Source organism: Bombina bombina, chromosome 1 (assembly GCF_027579735.1).
Source record: "Bombina bombina isolate aBomBom1 chromosome 1, aBomBom1.pri, whole genome shotgun sequence".
NCBI lineage: Eukaryota > Metazoa > Chordata > Amphibia > Anura > Bombinatoridae > Bombina > Bombina bombina.
In genome coordinates, this window is record NC_069499.1 from 1,548,098,487 (window position 1) to 1,548,124,313 (window position 25,827).

The following is a 25,827-nucleotide window of genomic DNA, read 5'->3' on the forward strand; positions in this document are numbered from 1 at the left end:
TTACCATTATGAGTCCAATGGTGGATCAGGATGGTGAAGGGCTTGTTTTTCTCTGCTTTGGTAGGACCCTACTCCATTGAGGGCGTTGTTTTTTGGGTTTGGTATGTTCCTCGGAAGGTTGAGGGGGTGAGATTGTCATCGTACTATTGGGTGGAGGTACAATGGAAATGTTCAGATGTTTAGCCAGATTGTCCAGATCACTAAAATGCTTGTATGTAAAATGAGAGCCATTGTGGTTTATTATTAGGCTGAAAGGGAAGCCCCACCAGTATCTTATATTATTTTCTCGTAGGGTATTGGTGATAAAACGGACCTCTTTTCAGCGTTGTATAGTTTGTGGGCTAAGGTCCTGGTAGATTATGTCCTCGAAACGAAACAAATTGTCTTGATCTGGCAGCTTGTCGAATTTCCTCCTTAAGGGTATATTTCAGGAAACGCATGATAACGTCTCTTGGAGGTGCAGGTGGCTTTGGAAGCTGTCTCAAAGTCTATGTATCCTCTCTATATCCTCATTATTAAGGTGTAGAGAGCGAGGAGAGATATGTTGAAATAGGTCTTTCACATAAGATCTAAGTTGGTCTTGTGGTATGTCTTCTGGGATTCCTCGGATTCTAAGATTGTTCCTTCTCCCCCTGTTGTCCAAGTCCTCTATTCTATCATGTAGAGTTTGTAGCATAGAGTCTTGGATTGATATTTGTTGCATGTTGGAACTTTCTAGGTTGTTCAAAGTATCTTGGCCTTCTTCTAAATAATCTATCCTGGAACCCATTTCATTGAGGTCCTTCTTAAGATCTCTCAGCTCCTCCTTGATAAAGGATTTTAGGGATTCAAGATCTGTTTTGGAGGGTAGCCCAGCTATTTGAGATTGTATAGCACGTAACGAACCCTGTTGAGTAACTTCAACATCTGATTGTGGATCCATGCCCGTAGTTGTAGATAACTGTTCTGTGGCCGGTGTATCAGGGATTTGAAAAAAAGAGGATACTGAGGGTACTGGGTTAGAGGGTTTAGTGTGCTTGTCTTGCTTGGGGCCCTTTCTTGCAGCCATTTCAGTTATTGCTGAGCTGTTGTGGATTCTTCTAAACATTATATCAGGTTTGATAATAAAGAGTCTCTTATGTTTGTGAGAGAGAAAATTCCCCTTACTGATAGGGGTTCATTTCCAGACCTATTGGTTTGTGTTATGAACTGGGGGATCTTATGCTGTATTGCCTCTTTTCTAGTGTATTCTTATGTAATTTAATGTCCACAAGCTCAAGGCTTATGCTTTCACACTGTCTGATGAAATCAGGGCCGGTAAGGCTGCATGGAAAGCCTCAGTTGCAGTTATATGTTTTAATGGTGCAGTATGGCCTTATGGAGGGAAGCTGCTTGCCATATGTTGTGTTGCCTCCTATTACTTCGGCCAGCTAAGATCCCGAAGTGGACACTACCCAGCATACAGGTTCTGGCCAGAGTCTGAAAGACGCCACAGGTCGGAAGTGACTGGTGTCGTGGTGGTGAGACCGCCCTGCAGAGAGCTCTGCGATGTTCTTTTGGAGCGATCGCGGACTTGTTAGCTTCAATTTCGGCTCCTCTCACCAAGACCAGATGTTGCTGTGTCTCCCTTCTATTACCCGCTGCCGTATTCTTGGGCAAGATGGCGGAGCATCCTCACCTCAGGCCCGCTTGTATGATCGGAAGTCCTCACAGTCCAAAAGCCTCTCAGGTCGAAGTCAAGTGTAGGGGGGAGTATATTAATCTGTATCTGGGCTCCTTAAAGTGTGAATTTGGGCTCCTTGTGACTTATAAATTGGCTGAGATCCTTGGCATTAACAGAGCGCTGCTAATGTGCGTCCATGTACCTGCACGGCGCGGCTCTGCCCCTATATCAGAGATATTTTATTAAAAAATGTTCAATTTTCCAGAACGCCACTCCTGGCTCTACTGAGCGGGTCTTTTTTTCCCTAAGCGCATCGCAGGCACGCTGTCTACTCACAGCGTGACCATTAAACTGAATGTAACAGGAGCAAGCTTCATTCAGTGTAATAGCGCTATCAGGCACACTAAAAGTAGACAGCGTGCACGCAATGTGCTTAGTGAAAAAAAAAGACCCGCTCAGTAGAGCCAGGAGCGGCGTTCTGGAAAATTGAGCTTTGTGATAAAATATCTCTGATATACTATGATGGATAAAGTTGGCACTAAGCTAATGTTATATAATTCTGCACATAGTGCAGAATTATTTAACGTTATTTTGTAGCTTTACTGTCCCTTTAAGTAAAATTTTAGAGTGAGAAAGGCAGTCTGACTGAGCTTCATCTGCCTGCAAACAGAACTAAATCACCTATTAAATTCAATTTTAGCATTGGCCCGTTGCTTTTAATTTACAAGAAACCCGAATATTTCCAAGCATATGGATTGTTATAACGTCATATTGGAGTCGAAAATATTGCAACTTTTTTTTAGAAGTGTCAATCACTGAAGACCAATACGTTTTAACAATATTACACTACCACCAGATATGTAGGATGGTGCCCTCCTCACCACAACCTCTCCAGCATCTGTCTGAGAACGTCAGGATATGGTGCAATCTCTGTGGAGCAAGGTACCACCTGGTGATAGGTTTAATATTGGTTTCCGCCACTGCTGTGGAGATTTAGGATTTGTGCATAGCAAGGAATATCTTACCCCAAGTCTTGTCTTCAACAGACATGTTCAGATCTCTTTCTCATTTGGTTACATAAGGATTATTGGGGTACCATGCTAATGTTAACAATTTATAGCAGATTGAATTTGTATTCCACAGGCATGGGAATTATTAATGCATAAACTCCTGAAGGACGGTAGAGGTCTGCTAAGGTACTTTTTATATGGATATGTTGCAAAGAAATTCCTTACTTGAAAATATGATATCCATTGGTTGAATGGGAAGGAAAAGTCTGCCTTGAGAGAATGGAAGTCCTTTAAACCATCATCACATAAAATAAAGTGATTTGGTATGTTAGAGAGAGCCATTGAGTTCTATTGGTGTTGGTGGTGATCCAAAGGGAAGAAGGGGTTTGTGTAAGGGCATTACGGGGGATGGGGCAGGGGAAATCAGAATTGATTATTTTATCCCAGATTGATAAATTTTCCTTGATTAGATTATTCAAGCAAGTAGACTTCCTATGTTGTTTATCTAACCAGCACTGGCCTCCCAACCTGTTGGTTTGCACAAGATTGTTATCCAGTTTGACCCATTGCTTGCTATTTAATTCCATGACACCAACAAAACTATCCTCCCCAAGTATGTTGCATAATAATAAAGTAACACTGTAACATGGTGCACCTAATCCCCCTTATCCCTAAAATTGAACATAACTTTGTTATTTAGTCTTTGTTTTTTGTCTTTCCAAATAAGTTTGTCCAGTAGGCCCTCCAAGTTTCTGATATACATAGCAGGGGACTAGTCCAGGGATGGTTTGGAAACAATAAAGGATTTTTTGCAAGATAGTCATTTTAGTGGCATGTATACAACTTATCCATGAAAGGTCCGAAAGTGAGTTCCAGGAGCCCAGCTTGAATGCTATTTCTCTAAATAGAGTATCAGTATCGAATTTCGTTCTCTGCACATCAGTATTTTGAAACATGAGATAATTAATACTTGAGATCAGTTTGACCTCTAAACTTACAGACTACACATATAGCAATCAATTGTTCATATACAGGTGTAATATTCTATTAATTATTCCATGACGTGTATATTCCGATTTTTTTTTTTAAATTAACTATTGATAAACTTTATTAAAAAATTAGTGTGCAAATTTAAAGAATATTAGTCAAACTCTTGCAGTGAGTTTAATAAGTACATGTTCATATTTGGAGAAATTAGAATATCTATTGTATCATATCAGCGGGGTTTTATCAGTTGTGTGTATTGCCCAATTGGTTATTAGCTCTGAAACGCCCAAAATATTATCTGCATTAAGTGATATTTAATACGGCAAGTTCATATATGGGCCAAAAATAAGTTACTTATGAGTGTTCTTGCTTTAGTTAATCAGCTGGAGTCTCTATGGATTGTGAGGTCTCAATTACTCAAAATATTGAGTACCTTCAGTGATGCTGCGTATGGTACATTCATATGTAGGCTAAGAATAAGTTGTTTTTTTTTTAAATATATTCTTAGATATGCTCAAATTCATTGCCAAATACAATAATATTTATTGCAATAGGATAGTTAGAGTAATATTTACTATCAGTACCTTAAAGGGACAAGATACCCAAATGTTAAAGCTCTTGAAAGTGATCCAGCAGAACTGTAAAAAGCTGACCAGAAAATATCACCTGAACATCTCTATATAAAAAGGGAAGATATTTACCTCAAAAGTTCCTAAGTATTTACACCCCACTGTAAAAGGACTTTAAAGGGACACAACCCAATTTTTTTCTTTTGTGATTCAGATAGAGCATGATATTTTAAGCAAATTTCTAATTTACTCCTATTATCAAATGTTCTTCATTCTCTTGGTATCTTTATTTGAAATGCAAGAATGTAAGTTTAGATGCCGGCCCATTTTTGGTGAATAACCTGGGTTGTTTTTGCCGATTGCTATATATACATAAAATGACAATTGCACTATAAAGGCAATCTCCTCTTTGTAAATTCTAAGATACTTTATATATCTGTATAAACTGAATTCCTATTTTTTAATGGAGGAGTGGTGGTAGCATTTAATAGAATATACAGACAATTTGTGGGGGGGGGGGGGGAGGAATCCCTAGAAAGAAATGCTTTGTTAGCACTCTTCGCAAAGACTAATTGTGGAAGCAGGAAATGCTTAAAACATAACCTTTATTTGAACTTTTTAAAAGATGGGTAAACAAAACAAATTAAATTTGGCCTTCTCATACTATTATTATATCAGGTGACACTGTAGTATTTGTGAAAAATTGTTTCTATATAATGGATTCGGAATACTAGACAATTAGTCTAGCTGTTTGTACCTACTACAGGGACACGTTGATATTCTGACATCATAATTGCTCAAGATAGGGATTTTAATTTGCTGTGTTCACCCATCTTTTAAAAAGTTAAAATAAAGGTTATGTTTTAATAATTTCCTGCCTCCACATTTAGTCTGGGCAAAAAGTGCTAACCAAGCATTTCTTTCTAGGAAATATTTTTCCCTTCTTTTTCAAATAAAGATAGCAAGAGAACGAAGAAAAATTGATAATAGGAGTAAATTAGAACGTTGCTTAAATTTGCATGCTCTATCTGAATCACAAAAGAAAAAAATTGGGTTCAGTGTCCCTTTAAGCAGCCAATCAGTATACTAGTCCCAGGACTTGCAAGGGAGTGAGCATCTGGCAAGTGCAGGCATAGTCATGTTATTTCCCTATTCAGTTTACCCCTTTGGCCATACTTACGTACCATTAAGTCACAAAATGGATCTTAAGGACCCTAGTGACGTAATGGTACATATTCCCATTCCCCCGTATTTCCTCACCCGCCTGCAGCCCCAGAACTTGCCTCACAACTGAGGCAGTGTTTTTGGGGTGAGTCAGATCCCGAGCGGTCATGTGATGGCCAGTTTAAATACTCTAAACTGGGTACTGGCTGTATTTAAGATGGCCACCACAAGCGGGAGGGTTAGAGAGCTGCTTGGGAGGGATCAGAGAGGTGGGAGGGATGAGGACAGATCCTTACACTGCAGACAAAAAAAAGCCTTAAAGGGACAGTAAACCTTAAAAATAATGTTATATAATTCTGCACATTTAGGTGCTATAGCTATAAATGTGTTTTTTTACCTTTTAATTTGTTAAAAATATGGCGCTTTTACAGACCCGCTCTCTGCTGAGCGGGTCTGTTATATTTAGTCAGCGCATCGGGCCAGCTGTATAGTCACAGCCCGGCCCGACCGCGCCATAAGACTAAGTGCAGCTCGCTCCTGTCACGCATTTATAGCTATAGCACCTAAATAATGTTATATAATTCTGCACTATGTGCAGAATTATATAACATTATTTTTAAGGTTTACTGTCCCTTTAAACTGCACAATGGCAGACTCTCTGCCAGTACCTAAGATGGAGGGAAGGAGTGTGTGTGTGTGTGGGGAGTTCTTTGGGAGGGATCATGGTCCTGGGATGTGACAGGTGGGATGTAATCCCTGCATTACTATACTATTTCCCTTACCAGCTATCTAATTAACCCCTTCACTGCCAGGAATTTCAGAAGAGTGGTGCACAGCTGCAATTAGTGGCCTTCTAATTGAGAAAAACTAATTTCAAAGCCATGCATGTCTGCTATTTCTGAACAAAGGGGAACCCAGAACCTTTTACAACTATTTGTCTGATGACTGCCGTAGTTGTGTGCAAATAATTTCAGTGAGAAACCCAAAGTGATCGCATTTGACAGCGAAATGAAAATATACCAAAATTGGCCTAGATCAGTACCTTGGGTTGTTTCCTTAAATATATAGTTTTGATAGGTAAACAAAACAAGGCTCTATTTCTGTTTAACCTTTTAAAGCCGTTATGCCGTTCCATTCCGTCATAATTAGACTGGGCTTTAAAGCCGTTATGACGGAATGGAACGTCATAACTAACGGCTGTCCTGAGCCTTCTGTGCTTCAGGGATTTAATCGCGGTCTGGAGGGCGTTCCTAGGATTGTAGGGACGCCCCCCAGATGCGATCCAATAATTGAAATCTCGCGATCGTATGCACGATCGCGTAGTTTCAATTTGTCTACATCGGAACAGTTGTTCCGATGTAGGCACTTTAACCCTGTCACGAAAGGGTTAAAATGAAGTAACTGTCACAAGAGCACTTATTCTTGTAAGATGAAGACATTTTGAGCTAAAATATCTTCCTTTTTTACATAGAGATGGTATTTTCATGTCAGCTTTTTACCGTTATGCTGCATCAGTTATAAGTAAATTAGCATATGGGTATTATGTCCCTTTAATCAAGGTTTTAATTTTATTAGCAATATATTAGGTAGATTCCAGCCAATCTCTAGTGATGCAGTTTATTTAGCCATAATATTAACCCATTTTTTTTATAACGTTCTGCTTGTAAAAGTGGCAATCACTTGCTATGCAATTTTTGTTTTGTGATCATATATTTTTTGAATCCCATATGCAAATGATGGTATTACTTAGTGAGTATTATATAATTCCAGCAATTAAGATAATAAAAATACACAAATACTGCACTAAAAAAAGCAGGTACATAGATAAAAATCTCATATAAATAATAATTCACTCAAAAATATAAATTCACTTAAAATATATAAATATGATTTAATTTAAATTGATTTAATATAGTTAATTATAAACAACCACCGGTGGCTAAAATAGAAATAAAAACATATATAAAACACATCAAACACATTCCATATAAAAGAAGGGGGATAATGGAAAATAATGCTGAACGACTGATAAGTTTGTTCAGTCAGGAAATGTGAAATCAATCATTGAATTCACATTACCTGACTGAACGAACTTATCAGTCTTTTTGGGCTTGTTCTGACTTTATGAACTTATTTCTCCTGGGCTGTATAGCCCCATTTGTTGCACAGCATTTTTGGCCATTATCCCCCCTCTTTTATATGGAATGTGTTTGATGTGTATTTTATATATGTTTTTATTTCTATTTCAGCCACCGGTGGTTGTGTATAAATAACTGTATTAAATCAATTTAAATTAAATCATATTTATATATTTTGAGTAAATTTATATTTTTGAGTGAATTAGTATTTATCTATGTACCTACTGTTTTCTAGTGCAGCATTTGTGTACTGCTGTCAGAGTGCTTTTCCATCTTTGATGCTTGTTGGTACTAAAGTAGAGAGAGTAAATATATTTGTTTTTTACATATAATTTCAGCAATTAATTGTATTATTCTATATGAATACCACTTTGCTTATTACATTGCAGCTCTTATTCTGTTATATACTGTTCATAGATATAACTTAGAAGAATAAATATTGTGACGGACTCCGGATACCGCGACTGTGTATCTCTGCCAGAATGACCTCTCTTTACCCTGGAACCTGTAGCTGTATAACGGGAAAAGTGATTCTAGTAGCCCACCCTAATAACCAGACCAGTATTAAGGTTAAACACGACAGACTTTATTTGGACAAACACACAGCTTATATACACATTTGCCATCTGATAAGAGCCTTATCTGATCAAGAAATCACCGCCCCTCCAGATAGGCTGGCGCCTCCATAGGAATGTAGAGATCCCACAATAGCTAGGTTGTAGTTTCGGGGTGATCCAGAGGGAGGGACGGCTATTAGAGAGCCCCAGACCCCAAAATGTCACAGTCCAAAAAGCAACATAACCTGTGGCTGGGGCGGCAGCCTGGCAAAGGTTTACTTAGGACCAGCATGAGGTAGCTAGGTGTCCAAAACCCCAGGTTCCAGAGTGAGCTCCCTCCTAGGGATGACCCCAACCCATGCCCATCAGAGGTATAACGAGTCCCCAAAAGAGCCTATGGAGCGACCTAGGATAAAGTTCAGCAGGGATCTCTAACGAGCCCAGACGGCGAGTAGTTCCATAAGATTTTGGCTGGGCCTTGGCAAGTCAGAAAGAGGCCAGGCAGGGCAGTGATTAGCTCTTTCAGGGCAAAGTGCAGTCATGGCAACCATAAAAGGGGAATTGGTGGGAACACAATAATCAACAGGAGAGGGTGTTGGCCTTGGCAGCCTGGTATCCATGACAAATATCCCTCTGCACTTTCGTCTGAATCGTTACTTAAAGCATATATTTATTATATTCCACCATGCTATATTGTTAGCACTCCCCTGTATATAATTGTATCAACTAGACCTTCCTGTTCCTGGTAATGTACTAAAGGTAACTAAAGTCTGACTTTTGAGTGCTATATGTATATTCTGCAAGTTTAGTGGCCAAAATATATATTTATTTAAAAACACAGCACCATCGTGCCTATTTATAAATTCAATAATGTTTCAATATTATTAAAGAAAGGCAGTTCATAAGTTTTTATATTAGGAGGTGATGCCACTAATTTTTCTATCCACAGAATCAGATAATTGAGTTTGGGTTTTAGGAGAGGTATGAATTTGCATAATTTTAGATTTTGATTTATTAATCGGTAAATTGGACCATATACCATATCTCTCTAGTTCCCTCTCTAGATGTGGGATAGACAATAATTGTATGAATTAAGTATGTTAAATATTGTCGGCAAAGAGAGGCAGCTTGTGCTTGTTTAAAGCAATTCTATTGTCTTTAATATTATCATTAGTTCAAATTCTGCTGGCCAGGATTTCAACCGAAAGAACATATACAATGGGAGAGAGGGGGCAACCTTGTGATGTACCATTAGTAATACTAAATGAATCAGAGTTCCCCATTCACACGTACTCTAGCTCTAGGCTGATTATATAATGCAAAAACGTGTTCTGTGAAAACTGGACTAAACCCAAACCTTGACAGTTTCCAAATATTGCCAATCCACCCTGGCAAAGGCTTTCTCTGCATTTAGCGATAGAATCCATTGAAAGTATATTTTCCTCTTAGACCTAGCTAAATATTTTGCATTGTTTTAATAGCATTATCCCTAGGACAACCCGGATTGGTCAGCATGTATCAACTTTGGGGAGGATGTGTACTACACTGATGGCCAGAATCTGTGTGTATAACTTGATGTCCATATTTAACAGAGAAATAGGACAAACATTTTGTGTGGGTTTGGGTTGGTCAACTATATATGCCTCTAACATTAATTGATTTCTTTTTTTTTTTCTTATTTCTTCACTTCGTTTTTTGTATTTTTTTTTCTTTTCTTTCAATAATAAGTTATGATCCACAATTGTGTTTTCTTTCCTATATGCATGATTAAGAGGTGTTAACCCCGAAACTTTGCTGTAACTTTGATGTCCTAATAAAAGAAATTCATACTTTTAAGTGCTGTGGACATTTATACATGTTGTACTACTATTGGGTGAATGGGCAGCTCACCTGTCTTCACAAGCACTGGATACAGATAGTGCTGTTCTATCATCACAGACTAATATTGATATGAAATGATTATTCCCATTTTTTTTCTCCCACTAATACTAGATAATGGTTCACTGATTCGCCCCCGTTTCTCCTTTCCCTTCCTTTGAGATTCTTCTAGGTGTAATGGCAAGGATGTTATTGGTGAATAATGAATTTGACCATAACCATTAAATGGTTTGTATGAGTTAGTTCCCCAAGAGCTTTAGGATTAAGGCTCATTCATTTTATATTATTTATATTTTGTATATATTTTATATTATTATTTATTTCCTTGCTTTTTGACACTAGCACCATTTTGTGGCATTTCCCTCTTATGTTTGAATTGCACTATTTTTTAGGGTTTGCACCATTATTTTAGTAAATTGATTACTTTATATTAAAAACGTATAATATGGTTCAAGTACCATTTTGAATATATATCTTTTTGTCTTCTTGAAATGTTGGGAGGTGTGACTCCCTGGAGGCCACAAAAAGCAGATTCCATCCATAAATGGAACAGTTTTGTTTCACCTATATATATCCTCTGGAGAGCATCTAAAATAAAGTAGCAAGGAAACTAGAGCATCTGAAATGTATATAATCCATTTCCTGCTCATCAGCCAGGAGGTGCCCTGTATCTCATTAGTGAATGAAGGAAGATAATATCATTACTACTTACAACTTTAAACATATTTAAAATACAGGGAGTGCAGAATTATTAGGCAAATGAGTATTTTGACCAGATCATCCTCTTTATGCATGTTGTCTTACTCCAAGCTGTATAGGCTCGAAAGCCTACTACCAATTAAGCATATTAGGTGATGTGCATCTCTGTAATGAGAAGGGGTGTGGTCTAATGACATCAACACCATATATCAAGTGTGCATAATTATTAGGCAACTTCTTTTCCTTTGGCAAAATGGGTCAAAAGAAGGACTTGACAGGCTCAGAAAAGTCAAAAATAGTGAGATATCTTGCAGAGGGATGCAGCACTCTTAAAATTGCAAAGCTTCTGAAGCGTGATCATCGAACAATCAAGCGTTTCATTCAAAATAGTCAACAGGGTCGCAAGAAGCGTGTGGAAAAACCAAGGCGCAAAATAACTGCCCATGAACTGAGAAAAGTCAAGCGTGCAGCTGCCAAGATGCCACTTGCCACCAGTTTGGCCATATTTCAGAGCTGCAACATCACTGGAGTGCCCAAAAGCACAAGGTGTGCAATACCCAGAGACATGGCCAAGGTAAGAAAGGCTGAAAGACGACCACCACTGAACAAGACACACAAGCTGAAACGTCAAGACTGGGCCAAGAAATATCTCAAGACTGATTTTTCTAAGGTTTTATGGACTGATGAAATGAGAGTGAGTCTTGATGGGCCCGTGGCTGGATTGGTAAAGGGCAGAGAGCTCCAGTCCGACTCAGACGCCAGCAAGGTGGAGGTGGAGTACTGGTTTGGGCTGGTATCATCAAAGATGAGCTTGTGGGGCCTTTTCGGGTTGAGGATGGAGTCAAGCTCAACTCCCAGTCCTACTGCCAGTTTCTGGAAGACACCTTCTTCAAGCAGTGGTACAGGAAGAAGTCTGCATCCTTCAAGAAAAACATGATTTTCATGCAGGACAATGCTCCATCACACGCGTCCAAGTACTCCACAGCGTGGCTGGCAAGAAAGGGTATAAAAGAAGAAAATCTAATGACATGGCCTCCTTGTTCACCTGATCTGAACCCCATTGAGAACCTGTGGTCCATCATCAAATGTGAGATTTACAAGGAGGGAAAACAGTACACCTCTCTGAACAGTGTCTGGGAGGCTGTGGTTGCTGCTGCACGCAATGTTGATGTGAACAGATCAAAACACTGACAGAATCCATGGATGGCAGGCTTTTGAGTGTCCTTGCAAAGAAAGGTGGCTATATTGGTCACTGATTTGTTTTTGTTTTGTTTTTGAATGTCAGAAATGTATATTTGTGAATGTTGATATGTTATATTGGTTTCACTGGTAAAAATAAATAATTGAAATGGGTATATATTTGTTTTTTGTTAAGTTGCCTAATAATTATGCACAGTAATAGTCACCTGCACACACAGATATCCCCCTAAAATAGCTATAACTAAAAACAAACTAAAAACTACTTCCAAAACTATTCAGCTTTGATATTAATTAGTTTTTTGGGTTCATTGAGAACATGGTTTTGTTCAATAATAAAATTAATCCTCAAAAATACAACTTGCCTAATAATTCTGCACTCCCTGTAGATGTGGAATTGTGTCTTTTGGTAGCAAATGAAAGCCGATTATGGGGCCACCAGTAGCATTTGGCTATTTTTACAGCCATATTTCTTCTTGTGAAAATGTAACACACTAAGATCTGGGTTTTCACAAACGTTGCACTTTAACATGAAGAAATAAGTCACTTGAAAATAGTCAAATGCCGTGGGTGGTCACCATATTCAGCATTCATTTGCTGCCGAATGCAAATGTCTAAACTCAGATGGAACATGTTTAGAGCTGGGGTCATGTGACCAATTAAGCAGAATCTGGGTGACTAAGGGGTGATTAGCAATTCACCAACAGATTATGGATGGTCTGAGAAGGTTTTTTGAATGCCTGGTCAGGGCTTGGGCAGTCCCAGGTTTCCTAATGAGAAGCTAGGACAGAGAGAAATGTGGGCAGCAATGCTGAGCTCAATCTCCAGCTAAGAAGTAGGCCTTTATTCGTTCTCATGTACCTAACTTTTGATAACGTTTTACCTTTGTACAAAAGATGTACCTAACTTTTGAAAACTCATGTACTTAACTTTTGATAACTTTTTATCAATCTTTGATAAATAGAACCATAACAAGGGAATATACACATTGGCCTTGTATAACCTGAATAACCAAAACTAGATATAATTTAAAAAAAATCCTAATCTTCTTCATGTCAAGTTTAACATGAAGTCCAGCAAAGTGTAATAAATTAAAGGGATAGTCTAGTGAAAAATAAACTTTCGTGATTCAGATAGAGCATGCAATTTTAAGCAACTTTCTAATTTTCTCCCATTATCAATTTTTCTTTGTTCTCTTGCTATCTTTATTTCAAAAGCTAGAAAGCTTAGGAGCCGGCCCATTTTTGGTTCAGCACCTGGATAGCACTTGCTGATTGGATGGCTACATTTAGACACCAAACAGCAAGCGCTACCCAGGTTCTGAACCAAAAATGGGCCGGCTCTTAAGCTTACATTTTAGCTTTTTAAAATAAAGATACCAAAAGAATGAAGAAATGTTGATAATAGGAGTAAATTAGAAAGTTGCTTAAAATTGTTGGTTCTATCTGAATCATGAAAGTTTAATTTTGACTATACTATCCCTTTAAGAGCCTCAAATCACTTCCGAAATCTATTTATGAAATACAAATTTGCAAATCTTTTGTCTCCTAACATTTATTATGGGTTATTTGTAGAGCCCCACCACTAAAATCATATTTTAGGAAATAGTGCAATGCAATGTATATAATAAGCACATCTGGGATGTGCTGTTACTGTCTTTAGCATTGGAGAAAGAGGTTGAAGGTGCTTGAAGATAAATCAGATTGTACAATATGGATTGTATATTGAACATGAACAAAAAGGCTTCTTTCCTCCATTATTTCCAACATTGACCCTATATCACTAATATTCAGGTTATCAATCAAGTTGAGTTCTAGGCAGGAAAACACCTCTCCTCTCCTGCATGTCTTTTATATTTAAATGTGAACCATTTGGTGACCTTCTGCGCGTCTCCTCAACCTGCTGCTCCACAATGTTTATTACAAACAGAACAAAGTCAATGGTAGAGATCAGAAACACACTGGCTCCTCTAGATCTTTACCGCTCCTGCAACCACATGGTTGCTAAAATAAATATGTTTAGAGCATTTATTCTCTACGTGAAATTATAACTTGAAAAAAGTGGCACTGTGGCACGTGACCAAGAATACTTGGGAGGAAAAAAACAAACTCTAAATTGAACGATCGTGGATGAAATCGTCACGAATGCTACGCCATGATTAATGAGACGTCAGTTTTTAATTAATACTATACAGCAATACGTTTTTTATCCAACGATAATGCGACTAGCTTACTATACGGTATAAATCACACAACACCGAGAACACAGCAGAAGCAAACTTGGTATTCGATACCTGAACAAAAGATGAATAAACAGATTAATTACTTTTTCTAAATACACCAAACTTATACTAACATTTATATGGAGCGCAACTTCCGCCCGGCTTTTAACGTCACATCCGTTAAGCAGGCTTCCGGCGGCGTTGCCAGGCAGCGGGGTTATGATGAGCGGAGGAGGAAAAGCCGAGTCTGACAGGTTTAGTTACCTGCAGGCGCTCGTCACCGAGTTTCAGGACACGGACAATGCGGGTGAGAGACACTGCACGTGCCCCCTTTGTGTTACAGCAGAGCCAGCCCGTGCTACCCCGCCATAATAATACTAACACGTTGTCAAACACATGTAATGACACAGGTGCTTGTTTCATACCAACAGCTGCTTCTTACTATTATATTGCCCTATATAATACCTCTTCATCCACACTCGTTTATTATAACACTGCTTCCTCTTAGCCCATGATGGTGTAAGTGATATCCCATTATAGGCATCTACTCACCATATACCCATTAACACAAAACTACTCCCTAGATACCCAACTGCATCAAAACCACTTCCCAGATCAATATGTGTTCATATTAGAGTTCATTAACCAAGAAAAAAAATCTGTTTAGTCCACTTACCCTTACAAAAGACTATTGAATTATTTATACTAAACCAGAACATCGGGCTAAAGTACTTGAAGGGTTATAAATCTTTGAAAAATCTATACCAAAAAATCTATGTAGTATGAAAAGAAAAATAAAGTACTATAAATTCACTTAAAAAAATATTGAAGTTTCAAAATAAATACATTTCTTATATTAAATTCTCAGTTAAAGGGACATAATACTCATATGCTAAATCACTTGAAACTGATGCAGTATAACTGTAAAAAGCTGACAGGAAAATATCACCTGAGCATCTCTGTCAGTTTACCTCACAATTTCCTCAGCTCACCAGAGTAATTTCTGTGTAAAAAGTTATACTCCGCTGCTGCCCAGCTGCAGGTAATACAAAATTAAGAAATGAACAGCAGCCAATTAGCATCAACAGTGCTGAGGTCATGAACTCTTTTACTGTGATCTCATGAGATTTTACTTAACTCTCATGAGATTTCATAGTAAACTTCCTTAAACTGAATAGGGAAATAAGATGAGTGTTCACAAAGCTCACTCCCTTAGCTGTCCCGGGACAGACATACTGATTTGCTGCTTAGAAGTCCTTTACAGTGGAATGTGGCTAGTGAGGAACTTTTAAGGTAAAATATCTTTCTTTTTTACATAGAGAAGTTCAGGTGATATTTTCTAGTTAGCCTTTTACAGCTATGCTACATCACTTTCAAGTGTTTCAACATTTGGGATCATGGCCCTTTAACCAGCGGCAATGACCGTCCATATAAGAGGCTGATTATTGCAGAAAGTCTGAACCATGCTTTATCCAATCATGATGGAGTAGGAGTATTCTAATTATATTCATTATGCTATGTGGTGCCCGAAATCTCATGCGCAATAACGATAATTGGCAAACGCATGCACACTTTTTATGAACCTTCCTGACGGAAATCTTTGTTATCTTAAATGAGCAAATGCGCAGTTGAAGCGCCATAATCAAAATTGCAGTTATATTCCTTGCTCCTTACCCTAGGGTTGTTTGTAATACACCTAGTATCAATAGCTTCTGCTGCTTCTCTGTCCGCTACTTTGGCAACGTCTGTAGTCTGGTGCGCCACATCCCCTGACTTTGGCATCACAACCACGTTCCCTTTGTGTTCATCGCTTGGTTGCTGATGCTCCTCAATACAGAGCACGTAGATCCATATAGCGCAAGATGACGGTGGACTACAACTGCAAATGCGGGGGCTGCTACGATGGTTCCACCTGGGTAAACCATCATTATAGGGCCCGCATATTGAGGAAAACTGTGGGTTGGGCAGCAATAAGAATTTTGAGGCTTAAATACTGGTAAACGTTAATAAACCTTTAATAACTCATAATTACTAATAATATTGATGTTTAATAATGTTTTAAAATAGCTAACATCATTTTTTGTTTCCTATCCCTTTAACCCTAACTCAAAGAGGAAGTGCACTATACCCTTTTTTCTTTTTTTTAGTTATTTGAGTGGTGGTAGCACAAGGTCAGTTTATCCACAAACCAGACCTTATCTGAATAATAGTGCCAGTTTTTTCTTTCTTCAATATTTAAAACCATCATACACTATTGATCAGTATTCATGGGTTTTGTGGTTCCTGTGTTTGATATCATTTTTGGTAAAATGTTATGGAATATTTGGTTGAGGTTCTAATTTATTGTAGTTTTTGTTTGTTGTCAAAATGTGTGTTGTTAACGTGCCGAGTCTCACACAAATGTTTCTCCTTTAGAGGCCAAAGAGCAGGTTCTGGCTAATCTGGCAAACTTTTCTTATGACCCCCGGAACTTTTCAGACCTTCGTCAACTGCAGGTTCCAGATCTCTTCTTAGACATGCTTACAGAGGACAATGAGACCTTTGTTGAGTTTGGAATAGGTGAGTATTCATGGACCATGAAGAAGTGGAATCCCCAACCAGCATGCTGTAGAACAGTAGTTCCCAATCTTGTTTTTTTGACCAAAGCGCATCAACTTGCTTTTAACTTGATGGGAGATAGAAGTGAGTGCTGGGATTAGCATAGAGGGCACTCGTAGGTAATTAGTGGGAGAGAATACTAGTGAGTCTCCTAAAGCTCAATGATCATAATTAGTTGCACTTTAGTCTAGATCTCTGGTTTTCAAACCTGACATCAGGCCTCCCCAACAGGCCAGATTTTCATGATTACCTTGGATGAGAGCAGGTGAAATAACCATGTTTACTAATCAGCTGAATATTTAACCTGTACTCCAGTTCAGATGGCCTGTTAGGGTGGCCTGAGGACAGGTTTAAAAACCAGTGGCCAGATTTTGAGGATATCTGAACTAGAGCACAGGTGAAATAATAAGCTGATTATTAAACATGGTTGTTTTACCTGTTCTCACACATGGAAATCCTTAAAATCTGGCCTGTTAGGGAGGACTGAGAGCCAGTTTGAAAACCAGTGGTCTAGATTAGAACACATCTGTGCTTCTCAACCCCAGTCCAAAATAAGCCCCTGAGTGACGGTAAGAGGTTAAAGAAGTGCTATTTGTGCTTTGCTTTGTAAAATATAGGATATGCATTGCTTAAAGGGATAGTAAACCCCAAAATTTTCTTTTATGATTTAAATAGAACATACAATTTTAAACAACTTTCCAATTTAATTCTATTATCAAATTTTCTTCATTCTCTTGTTATCCATTGCTGAAGGAACAGCATTGCACTACTGATAGGAAGCTGAAAATACCTATTTAGCCAATCACAAGAGACAAATGTGTGCAGGCACCAATTAGCAGCAGCTCCCACTAGTGTAAGATATGTGCGTATTCATTTTTTTTAACAAGGGGTACTAAGAGAACCAAGCACATTTGAAAATAGAAGTGAATCTAAAAGTGTCTTAAAATGACCGGCTCTATCTGAATCAAGCAAGTTTCATTTTGACTTTCCTATCCCTTTAATTATCACATTGTTTACTCTCAGGAAACACCATTACATTTGTATAACTATCGCTGGAGTCACAGCACCTCACAATAGACGGCAACTGTTCTGTTCTGCGAGCTCCCATCCCATACATGTGTTTCTAGCATGACACTGGGGACCAGTACATCAGCTTACCCTCTGCTGTATGTGCTGCAGACACCTTCCTGTACTACCCTGCATGCTGCGCTCTCACTATCCATATGCTGTTTTCCTTTTGGCAGGATGATGTTCATGTACTTTGGAATTCATCCCCAGAATAATTTGGCAGTGTCTAGCTTAACCTAAGAGTTACTGAAGGATCTTGCAGTGCAGTGGTAACTATCAGCCACTGATAACCACAAAGCCCCCTGGCCCAATCCATCTCTGGTCCAGAAGTAGTGCCCATGCATGGGCAGCTGCTCACTTTGGCTAGATCTAACAATGGGCCTGGATGCCACCCTAGTTCCAAATCTACCAGTGTACTTGTAGTACACTTAAAGTTATGTGCCGGCGCAACAGTTGAAAACCACTGCTGTAGGAGTAAGCACGGCTGTCCTGTTTGCCACTTCCCTTTTTTCCTCTTTAAGTTTCTATTACTTCATAGTTTTTTTTTCTTTGCATCTTCATCACTCATAATCTCCACGTGACATTTGTGATATGACAAGGTGTTTTTATTTATTTTTTTAAAAATAAACAGGTAGACATAGCAATCACAGACTTTAATTAGCATCTGTGATGAATTTGACAAGGAACAAAAATTTGTTGTATTAAGAGACACATTCTAGTGTTAAATAAAACGCTCTGTATCTTAACCCCCTAATGACCACAGCACTTTTCCATTTTCTGTTCGTTTGGGACCAAGGCTATTTTTACATTTTTGCGGTGTTTGTGTTCAGCTGTAATTTTCCTCTTACTCATTTACTGTACCCCCACATATTATATACAGTTTTTCTCGCCATTAAATGGACTTTCTAAAGATACCATTATTTTCATCATATCTTTTTCTAACTTTGACCCCCAAAATCTGTTGCGTATCTACCACCAAAAAACACCCATGCTAAATAGTTTCTAAATTTTGTCCTGAGTTTAGAAATACCCAATGTTTACATGTTCTTTGCTTTTTTTGTAAGTTATAGGGCCATAAATACAAGTAGCACTTTTTTTTTCTTCAAAATTAGCGCTAGTTACATTAGATCACTAATATCTTTCAGGAATCTCTGAATATCCATTGACATGTATATATTTTTTTTAGTAGACAACCCAAAGTATTGATCTAGGCCCATTTTGGTATATTTCATGCCACCATTTCACTGCCAAATGTGATCAAATACAAAAAATCGTTCACATTTTCACAAATTTTTTCACAAACTTTTGGTTTCTCACTGAAATTATTTACAAACAGCTTGTGCAATTATGGCATAAATGGTTGTAAATTCTTCTCTGGGATCCCCTTTGTTCTGAAATAGCAGACATATATGGCTTTGGCGTTGCTTTTTGGTAATTAGAAGGCCGCTAAATGCCACTGCGCACCACATGTGTATTATGCCCAGCAGTGAATGGGCTTAATTAGGGAGCTTGTAGTGTTAAGTTTAGCTTTAGTGTAGTACACCACCCAAAATATTGATCTAGGTCCATTTTGGTATATTTCATGCCACCATTCCACTGCCAAATGCAATCAAATAAAAAAAAAAAAGTTCCCTTTTTCACAAACTTTTTCACAAACTTTAGGTTTCTCACTGAAATCATTTACAAACAGCTTGTGCAATTATGACACAAATGGTTGTAAATGCTTCTCTGGGATCCCCTTTGTTCAGAAATAGCAGACATATATGGCTTTGGCGTTGCTTTCTGGTAATTAGAAGGCCGCTAAATGCTGCTGTGCATCACACGTGTATTATGGCTAGCAGTGAAGGGGTTAATTATGTAGCTTGTAGGGAAATTACAGGGTTAATTTTAGCTTTAGTGTAGAGCTCAGCCTCCCACCGGAAACATCAGACCCCCTGATCCCTCCCAAACAGCTCTCTTCCCTCCCCCACCCCACAATTGTCCCCGCCATCTTAAGTACTGACAGAAAGTCTAAAATAAAAGGTATATTTGGGCTTTTTTTTTAGTTTTTTTTTTAAGCATATTTACATATGCTGCTGTGTAGGATCCCCCCTTAGCCCCCAACCTCACTGATCCCCCACCAAACAGCTCTCTAACCCTCCCCCTCTGCCTTAATGGGCGCCATCTTGGGTACTGGCAGCTGTCTGCCAGTACCCAGTTTAGTAAAAAAGTATTCTTTTTTTTTAAAAAAAAAATTGCCCTTTTCTGTAGTGTAGCTTCCCCCCCCCCACCCCTTCCAGATCCCTTAGATGGTTATTTAAATACTAATATAAATACTTTTTTTTGTACTTTTATAAAAAAAAAATTCTGTAGTGTAGCGGTTCCCGCACGCGTCCGCCCGCCGCCCCCCGTGCACGTGCCCCCGTCGGTCCCGCCCCCCTCCACGCCACACGGCCCATCGATGGCCGCCCACCCGCCTCCCAGACTGGCTCCCACCCACCAACGATACCGGCCATCGATGTCCGGTGCAGACAGGGCCACAGAGTGGCTCTCTCTGCATCGGATGGCCAAGGGGGGTTATTGCAGGTTGCCTCGATATCGAGGCATCACTGCAATAACCGGAAAGCAGCTGTAAGCGAGCAGGATCGCTTCCAGCTGCTTTCCAGACCGAGGACGTATGCCATGGCTCTGTCGGTAGCGTGACCTTGCAATAGTGTAACATAGAAACATAGAATTTAGCGGTAGATAAGAACCAAAAAGGCCCATCAAGTCTACCCATATTACATGTTACTTTTTCCTTAGGATAGCCTTATTCATGTCCCAGGCATTTTTAAATTCCTTTACAGTCTTTGTGTTTACCACCTCAAATGCAAGTTTATTCCATGAATCCACCACCCTTTCTTTAAAAAAATGCTTAATCAAATTTCTCCTGAATCTACTACCCTCTAACTTTAGATTGTGACCCCTTGTTTTGGCATTTATTTTTTTGTGAAAAATGCTTTCAGCTTCTATTTTATTAAGTCACTTCATATATTTGAAGGTTTCTATCATGTCACCTCTTTCCCTTCTATCCTCTAAACTATACATATTTAGATCATAGAGTCTTTCTTTGTACGTTTTATATTTTAGACCATGTACCATTTTAGTAGCCCTCCTTTGGACAGCTTCTAGTTTATTTATATCTTTCTGAAGATATGGTCTCCAGAACTGTACACAGTATTCCATATTTGGTCTAACTAATGATCTGTAAAGTGGCATAAGAACCTTGCTATTTCTGCTACTAAAACCTCTTCCAATGCAACCAAGCATTTGACTGGCCTTGCTGGCTGCACTGCGGCATTGTGTACCAAATTTTAAATCATCTGAAATAATAATTCCCAAATCCCTTTCTTCTTTAATTACAGTCAGTAATGTACCATTGAGACTATAATTGGCCTTTGGGTTTTTGGATCCTATATGCATAATTTTGCTCTTGGTAATATTAAATTTCAGATCCCATTTATTTGACCAGTCCTCTAGTTTATTAATATCACAGTACATTTGATCAACTCCTTGTGGAACATCTACCCTGTTACAAATTTTTGTATCATCAGCAAACAAGCAAACCTTCCCCTTAAGCCCACTTCCAATATCACTTATGAACATGTTAAACAAAACAGGCCCAAGAACTGACCCTTGGGGAACACCACTAGTAACTGATGCCTTATTTGAATGTACTCCATTAATTGAAACCCTCTGTCGTCTATCTTTAAGCCAGCATTCTACCCACTTAACAATCTTAGCATCTATTCCAAGGCAATACATTTTGTGAATAAGTTTGTTGAGTGGGACGGTGTCAAATGCTTTGCTAAAGTCTAGATATGCAACATCTACGGCTCCTCCCTGGTCTATTATTTTAGTTACATGGTCAAAGAAATCAATTAGATTAGTCAGGCATGATCTTCCAGCAGTGAAACCATGCTGTCCCTTGTCTTCTAAGTTGTTTGTCTGAATGAAAGATACAATTCTTTCCATTAATTTCCCTGCAATTGAGGTCAAACTGACTGGCCTATAGTTAGCAGAATCTTCCCTACTACCCTTTTTATGAAGAGGGACTACATTGGCAATTTTCCAGTCTTTTGGAACAACTCCTGTTAGAAGTGACTGATTAAATAAATCAGCTAATGGAGTAGCTATTACGGATCAAAGTTCTCTTAGAAACCTTGGATGAATATTATCTGGACCCACAGACTTATTAACTTTTATTTTTGATAAAGCCCTTGAAACCTCTTCCTCTGTAAAAAGAAAAGTACTACTCACATTATTATTTACAGTAACATACCTTAATAGAATCTCACTATCTTTACCATCTGTTGTAAAGACTGAACAAAAGTAATCATTTAAACAGTTTATTTGTTTATCTTCTTCCAATACTCTATCCTCATTCTTGAGTCTAACTATCCCTCTGTTAGTTTTTCTCTTTTCGCTGATATATCTAAAGAAGCTTTTGTCACCGTTTTTTACAGATTGTGCTATTTTCTCTTCTGCATCAGCTTTAGCCTTTCTGATTAACTGCTTTGTCATCTTTTGATGGGTTCTCCATTTTTCTTTATCCTCTTCTGAGCCAGTGAGTTTGAATTTTTTATAGACTGTCTTTTTTGTCTTAACTGCATGTGCTACTTCTCTTGAAAACCATATTGGTTTTCTTTTTCTTTTACTTTTACAAACAAGCCTAATACAGTGTTTAGTTGCATCTAGAATAACATTTTTAAAATATTCCCACTGTTCTTGTACTCCTGTAATCTGTGCCATCCCTTTTAGGGATTCATCTAGGTATCTGCCCTTGTAAGAAAAATCAGTTGATCTAAAGTCTAAGACTTTTTTGTTTTACTATGGTTGCTTAGTACCTTTGCCTGAATATTAAACCATACAGACTGAAGATCACTAGAGCCTAAGTTCTCACCCACAGACACCTCAGATACTATATCACTGTTTGTAAGTACTAAATCTAATATAGTTCCTTTTCGTGTTGGTTCTTTTACTAGTTGCTCAAGAGATTCCCCTTGTAAAGATTCCAGGATATATTTACTTCTAGTTGATTTGGCAACAGTTACTTCCCAGTCTACATCAGGCATATTAAAGTCCCCCACTACAATAACATTGCCCTTCATTGTAATTTTGGCTATTTCATCAATTAATAAATTGTTTGATGCTTCATCCTGTAATGGTGGTCTATATACTACTCCTATTCTAAACACCTGTTTCCCTTCAGTTTCTATAGTTACCCAAACACTTTTTACATTGTCATTTTTTTCTACAATTTCAGTTACTTTAATATTGTCTTTCACGTACAGAGCAACTCTGCCGCCTTTTTTACCTACTCTAGTTTTTTTAAAACAAGATGTAACCAGGTATGACTGTTTCCCAGTCGTGAGAGTCATTGTACCATGTCTCTGTTATAGCTACTAAATCCAATTTATCTTGAATCATTATTGCAGTAAGTGTAGGTAATTTACTTACAAAACTGCGAGCATTTTGTGCACATTGCACGTAGAATATTTCTAGAATTCTCAAATCCTTTTGCATGGTCAATACAACCCCTGCCTACATTATTCAAAGTCTTATTCCTTAAAGTAATGCTTTTTTTCTTAAATAAACAAGAATCTAAAATTTGGTTGACTGTCTTGGCATGTTCTGGGGGACAGATGGGTATATTAACTCTGTCCCCCTTCATAAGTTTAAATTGCTACTAATAAAGTTTTTAAATTCTTTACTCAACACTCCTGTCCCTTTAATATCCAGATGCAAACCATCCTTCTTATACAAACTACTATCAAGCCAAACAGGGCATTGATGGCTAACAAAACCACATCTTCTCTCCCTACACCACCTCTCTAACCAAGAGTTAAATTCTATAATACGCTGCATTCTTCCTTCTTCCTGTCCATACACAGGTAAAACAGCAGAAAAGGACACAGATGCAGTCACATGATCTAAACAACTTCCTAGTTTAAAAAACTCCTTTTGCACAGCAACAACATCATTTCTAGCCAGATCATTTGTACCTAGGTGAACAATAACTTCTAACTCACTGTCTTTTCTAGCTGCCTTAACAATTCTTGAAATACGATTTAAATGTCTGTGAGCGGTAGAACCTGACATGAGGATGACATGAGCAATGCTTCAGGGCTAATCTATACGTATGGCATGAGTAGGCAGTAATGTAAGGCAGATACTGTGAGGAGGTGCTGAAATGAGTGACATTGGTGTGATTGACACAGGCTTTATGTGATCCTTGTGATACGGACCGGAAGGAGCAATGCTTCAGGGCTAATCTATACATATGGCATGAGTAGGCAGTAATGTAAGGCAGATACTGTGAGGAGGTGCTGAAATGAGTGACATTGGTGTGATTGACACAGGCTTTATGTGATCCTTGTGATAAGGACCGGAAGGAGCAATGCTTCAGGGCTAATCTATACATATGGCATGAGTAGGCAGTAATGTAAGGCAGATACTGTGAGGAGGTGCTGAAATGAGTGACATTGGTGTGATTGACACAGGCTTTATGTGATCCTTGTGATAAGGACCGGAAGGAGCAATGCTTCAGGGCTAATCTATACATATGGCATGAGTAGGCAGTAATGTAAGGCAGATACTGTGAGGAGGTGCTGAAATGAGTGACATTGGTGTGATTGACACAGACTTTATGTGATCCTTGTGATAAGGACCGGAAGGAGCAATGCTTCAGGGCTAATCTATACGTAAGGCAGATACTGTGAGGAGGTGCTGAAATGAGTGACATTGGTGTGATTGACACAGACTTTATGTTATCCTTGTGATAAGGACCGGAAGGAGCAATGCTTCAGGGCTAATCTATACGTATGGCATGAGTAGGCAGTAATGTAAAGCAGATACTGTGAGGAGGTGCTGAAATGAGTGACATTGGTGTGATTGACACAAACTTTATGTGATCCTTGTGATAAGGACCGGAAGGAGCAATGCTTCAGGGCTAATCTATACATATGGCATGAGTAGGCAGTAATGTAAGGCAGATACTGTGAGGAGGTGCTGAAATGAGTGACATTGGTGTGATTGACACAGGCTTTATGTGATCCTTGTGATAAGGACCGGAAGGAGCAATGCTTCAGGGCTAATCTATACATATGGCATGAGTAGGCAGTAATGTAAGGCAGATACTGTGAGGAGGTGCTGAAATGAGTGACATTGGTGTGATTGACACAGGCTTTATGTGATCCTTGTGATAAGGACCGGAAGGAGCAATGCTTCAGGGCTAATCTATACATATGGCATGAGTAGGCAGTAATGTAAGGCAGATACTGTGAGGAGGTGCTGAAATGAGTGACATTGGTGTGATTGACACAGACTTTGTGTGATCCTTGTGATAAGGACCGGAAGGAGCAATGCTTCAGGGCTAATCTATACATATGGCATGAGTAGGCAGTAATGTAAGGCAGATACTGTGAGGAGGTGCTGAAATGAGTGACATTGGTGTGATTGACACAGACTTTATGTGATCCTTGTGATAAGGACCGGAAGGAGCAATGCTTCAGGGCTAATCTATACGTATGGCATGAGTAGGCAGTAATGTAAGGCAGATACTGTGAGGAGGTGCTGAAATGAGTGACATTGGTGTGATTGACACAGACTTTATGTGATCCTTGTGATAAGGACCGGAAGGAGCAATGCTTCAGGGCTAATCTATACATATGGCATGAGTAGGCAGTAATGTAAGGCAGATACTGTGAGGAGGTGCTGAAATGAGTGACATTGGTGTGATTGACACAGACTTTATGTGATCCTTGTGATAAGGACCGGAAGGAGCAATGCTTCAGGGCTAATCTATACATATGGCATGAGTAGGCAGTAATGTAAGGCAGATACTGTGAGGAGGTGCTGAAATGAGTGACATTGGTGTGATTGACACAGACTTTATGTGATCCTTGTGATAAGGACCGGAAGGAGCAATGCTTCAGGGCTAATCTATACGTATGGCATGAGTAGGCAGTAATGTAAGGCAGATACTGTGAGGAGGTGCTGAAATGAGTGACATTGGTGTGATTGACACAGGCTTTATGTGATCCTTGTGATAAGGACCGGAAGGAGCAATGCTTCAGGGC

At 38.8% G+C, this 25,827-nt stretch overlaps 1 protein-coding gene across 1 annotated transcript in view; it reads left to right on the forward strand.

Moving 5' to 3' along the window:
• Positions 1–13,803: 13,803 nt before the first annotated feature.
• The window catches only part of ARMC7 (armadillo repeat containing 7), a 35,478-nt gene continuing 23,454 nt past the window's right edge, over positions 13,804–25,827 (forward strand). Inside the window, exons 1-2 of the mRNA XM_053708888.1 lie at positions 13,804–14,369; positions 16,478–16,621. Coding sequence (XP_053564863.1) covers positions 14,282–14,369; positions 16,478–16,621 — 232 coding nt within the window. The 5' untranslated portion in view covers positions 13,804–14,281. The remainder of the gene's footprint in view (positions 14,370–16,477; positions 16,622–25,827) is intronic.